A 4,786-nucleotide genomic window follows, 5' to 3' on the forward strand; every position below is an offset into this window, starting at 1 on the left:
TTTTCCGTTGTATCTGACATAACTGACAACTGCATTACAAAATGATAGTCATAGTAGCTTTGCGTTGCGTTTGACTTTTTAATTTGATCCCACAGAATTACTAAATTGGTTTTCAATTGACTGGGACCAATCCAAAGCTAAAATAGTGCAATTTAGAAGTTGGAGCAAAGCACCTTGGATTAAATTCTAGTTAGGAGAGAGTGATAGCATACACGTTAAGTACCTATTTGTTTGCTGGTTGCGATAGCTTTTAATGTGCCTTGAAGTGAATTAAATGGGAAAATGTATGCTCCAAGGTTTCCTAGCATAATCAGTACAGATAAAAGTGTATGTGACCTGCTGTTTCCCACAATACATGAGTAGCATGTTAGCACTGCATTGACCGGTTTGTATCAGAGTTGTCATTAGCGTGTACTGACTCCTGAGAGGAAATGGTGGGTTGCTGATTGGCTTAGATCCCACCGTTGGACATGGCTATTACTCCGTTCTCTTTTAACCCGGAAGAGACACATTTGACCATAACATTCCATTTATTCTTGTTTTCCACATTCAATTTCAGGGGAGTTTTGTACACTGCTGAGCTGCAGTGAGAACATGACATGGCGTTTTGAAAAAGAAGCAAACAAAACCATGAAATACTTCTTAAAATAAATCCTTCATCTTTTTTTACCAAACCATGCTTGTCTGCTTGTGTTTTTTTCTTTGATTTAGTTTAAGGAAAGCAGCTGTACAATGTCCACCCACAGCTCTCCCCCATCCCTGCACTGCTGTGCTGTGTTACAGTCCTAATTTCATTCTGAGCATGAGCTAAATCAATGCAGCCAGACTGGAGGCCTCTCGCCGTGGATTCCAGGAATTGATTCAATATTTCAAGAAGAGACCTTGCTCATATTGACTACTGTAGTAATTTCATTTAGTCTTGTCTGTGGGATAATGTGTAGAGAAGGAAGTACTGTATTTATTGTAGGAGCCATCCACTAAAAGAAACTGCTATATTTTTTTGTACTATAAACATAATAATCATTCATGCTATGTATTAAGTTAAGGATGACAGTAAAACAATCTATAATACTATAAAACAGGTTAAATTGGTATGAAAAAATAGTAACAGCCAGTGATTAGATCTAACAGGGCGACTACAATTACCACTACAATTTGGACTACAAAAGGGTCCTTTACTGGTTGTCGCAGAGCAAACGAGAATAGGGTAACCAATACAACCCCTAAATTAAATTGCAAATCGTTCTTCAACCGAAATTAAATTAAACTTAAACGTCCCCTAAAATAAAGCATCTTGGCAATGATATGCCACTTGACGTATGTTATTTCGTTATAGGACAGAATTGTTGAATACCATAACAATGTTGTCAGGCATCAGTGGAGCCGCATTCCCGCTTGCTTTTCCGCCATAGTTTAAACTGGCAGTTGTGGCTATGATCAATGCCTATGATCCGCGGGCTGTCAGAATTTAGATTATGTTACGGACGACAAATGTTTACAAGGATCGAATATTACTCATACACACGTTTATCGTTCCTGATAGTACTCTATTACTAACGTAGCGTTAGCTAGCTACAATGTCTCTGCCTCCAGAGAAAGCTTCCGAACTGAAGCAAATTATTCACAACCATTTGCTTAAGGTGAGCAAACTACTTAACTTTAATTTGTTATGCGTTTGCTTTATTAAACGATGTCCCTATGTATGCCGTATGTATTTTTTTTAAGATAACGTTACGTAGTTTGATAGTTACGCATAACGTTAGCTATCGCTATGTCATTTGTTGAAGGGAGGCTGCCTGGTAAAGTTAGCATAACGATTCATTAAATGCCATTCAGCAAATTAATGTCACAGACATTGCACATATGATAACTTACATTATATTTTAAGATCAGGAATCACTAGCTAATCTCCGTCTTTTATTAAGTTCGGCTGTACTAAATATGTACATAGATTATGTTTTTCGTTATTTAGCTAAAACATTATTCGGTTGGCATTTCCAAGCTAGTATACTTAACGCCTGTCTAGTCTAACGTTAGCTTACAGAGGTCTGTAGGCAGACCGCTCTCTTAAGTAACTTTACAGTGCTAATAGGGGCTGTTTACAGTGTGTAGCAGTAGGCAGAGATGCAGCGATCCATTAAACAGTATTATAATTAAAGTAATAGAGTCTAATGACATCCTGAGACCAATACCTTCCTGTAGCTCTACTGAATACATAAAAAAGTAACCGTTAGGTTTCATCTTTCTCATGAAGACTTTCAAGACTTTGAGCACTGCAGCATTTTGCACACCACTCTCCTCAACACAGTAAAAGAGGGATGATTGCCCGTAAACAAGCACAACATTGGGGCAATGTGATGACAATTTTATTAATTGTGGTCTGGAAATCGGGGGAACGACAGATACACAATTAACTCTCTCGTTTGGCTCTCTGTGAAGGCGGTTGCATTTTCTCCCTCCCCTCCCGTTGCCTACCCTGCTTTGTTCTCTCGTCTAGTCTTTGTCTCTGTGTACTTCAAGAGTCTCTCTCTCGGCACTGCTCCTAAACTACGAATTATGGATTTGATCAACTGGTCTCTCAGCGAAATTGACACCATCTTCTCGACGTGAAGCTCGGGTTCGGGGGAACCTGACTGCCCTGCCGGAACGTTCGCAACTGGCTACACGATGGACGCATGGGAGAGGTGGCGGGTCGTGTGTCTGGCGGTTCTTTCCATGGAGGACATTGAAGATATCTACCTATTCGGAACCATGATAACAGGTCTTTTGCTGATTGGCTCAGGCACTGCCCTGGTTTATCGAGAAATTAAGAAGAAGACGGGAACCGAGCAAAACACCAGGCTGCCCGTCATGGTTGAAGCTGTGGGCAGAGCTGTCACAAATTGTGACTTTGACCACCATGAGCCACAAATTGGATACTATGATCACCATGGGCCAAAAATTGGATACCATCTTGGAGAGACTGTCAGCTCTGGATAGGCTGGACAACATCTCGGGGAAACTCACGGTTTTGGCAAGGAAATTTGATCGATACGGAGACCAGATGGGACATTTCAGAGAAGTCGAGAGTGACTAACTGCGGCTCCTGGCCCTTTTTCGGCTCCCTGAACCAGCACTGGCCTTGGCCGAGGCCGGTGTTGAATAATCACCTCCCCCTGGAGCACTGCAGCGAGGCACACTCTTGCGTTCCCTACCCGATTCCCACAGACACCTGTTGATTGTTGACTCGGACTTGGTCCTGTTTCAAGGATGACTCCATGGCAACCGGCTGTGTATCGCAATGACAATCGTGCGGACTGAGAAAACCAGATTACGGGGGCCAGACGTAGCTTGACTACTCAGGCCTACATACACACGAACTCTTACATATATACAGATATGCAATCACCCCCCACCCCCAATCCAGCACCTTCACCGCTTCTACCCCCAGTGAGGCGGGCGGGTCTGTGACCAGCGCCTTTGTTTGGCTGCAGGACCAGATGTCTGCTTGCCTGTGCTGGACTACCTGCACCCCAACACCCCCCCCCCATGCCCCCAAGACTCCCCTCACCCATTGCGTGTCTTGTGTGCCCTTGTATTGGTTATGTGCTTATGTTGCTGAGGTGTTTTTTTCCTGTTCCCACACTGTGCTCCTAGTGGGGGCATAGTCTGGGAGTTGCCTTTTTCTCCTCGTCTCTCCTCATGTCATGCTGTATTTTCTTTACCCAATGTATGTTTGTATGTACCTTGTAAAGCGCTTTGTTGGTTTCTTATCTGTGAAATGCGCTCTATAAATAAAATTGGATTGGATTGGAACTTTAAATGATAAGGAGTCTTAATTCTCTTAATTTGGATACCTCAAAGAACATTGGTGAGCTCTGAGACATCTAGCTATTTGACTCTTGCTTGGGTGAATTGTATGGGAATGTGATGTTTATTCTGTCTTTGTTGGTTATCAGATGGACATCCATGGGAAGATCCGAGAGGTGCTGGCTGAGACTGTAAGGGACGACCAAGGCCCAGCACATCGAGCTCTGTCTGAGGCGGATTTCTTACATGCTCTGCAGCGCAGGGGCATCATAGATGATGTGATGAAGGACCTACACTTTACACAGGTTGGCCAACACTCCGTCTCGCTTTGCCAGACCTTCCTCCACAGCGCTGCGTAGGAAGGTCTGGCTAGTCCACACAGCATTCCAGGATGGGAGAGAAACGTGCTCTGATTTATTGGCATTTCTTTAAACCAATCACAATCGGCATGGGCGGCGCTATGTGCCGTAAAGAGCCACGGTGCCGCTGCTAAATAGCCTCAGGAAGGAACTTGTTTTGGTGGAACATGTGTACGTTCAAAAGTTGTTTAGCTGTGCAACAGAAACTTCAGATTGGACAGATAGTCTAGCTAGCTGTCTGGATTTACCCTGCAGAGATCTGAGGAGCAGTTAACCATAGCCCTCAGAAATCCACCGGAGTTTAGAACGCCAACACAAAGAAAGAGGAAGGTACCGGACATCCAGGCGAAAAGAGTGACATTCGATGGAATTTCTGGCGGCACCAGAGCTATCCCGGAAGTAGAACGTCATGGAAATAGACTAGCCAACACATGGCAGGCAATTTTCTGATTTACATACGTGATGATTGGTCGACAGCAGTTCCCTTTAATTGATTTGATTCAAAATTAAAGATAGACTCTTCCTAACCAAATGGTAATAATGACTGTTTTAAATAGGTTAATACTTATTTGAACTCAGATGCAGATAACAATTTCTCCACTGTACAAATTGTATGAATTCAATCCCCAGCTGACTGT

General features: G+C 43.1%; 1 protein-coding gene across 1 annotated transcript in view; it reads left to right on the plus strand.

The window, feature by feature from the left end:
• Positions 1 to 1,390: 1,390 nt before the first annotated feature.
• The window catches only part of cep76 (centrosomal protein 76), a 23,610-nt gene continuing 20,214 nt past the window's right edge, over positions 1,391 to 4,786 (plus strand). The window contains exons 1-2 of the mRNA XM_028580485.1: positions 1,391 to 1,640; positions 3,939 to 4,094. Coding sequence (XP_028436286.1) covers positions 1,578 to 1,640; positions 3,939 to 4,094 — 219 coding nt within the window. The 5' untranslated portion in view covers positions 1,391 to 1,577. The remainder of the gene's footprint in view (positions 1,641 to 3,938; positions 4,095 to 4,786) is intronic.

Source organism: Perca flavescens, chromosome 6, assembly GCF_004354835.1.
Source record: "Perca flavescens isolate YP-PL-M2 chromosome 6, PFLA_1.0, whole genome shotgun sequence".
Taxonomy (NCBI): Eukaryota; Metazoa; Chordata; class Actinopteri; order Perciformes; family Percidae; genus Perca; species Perca flavescens.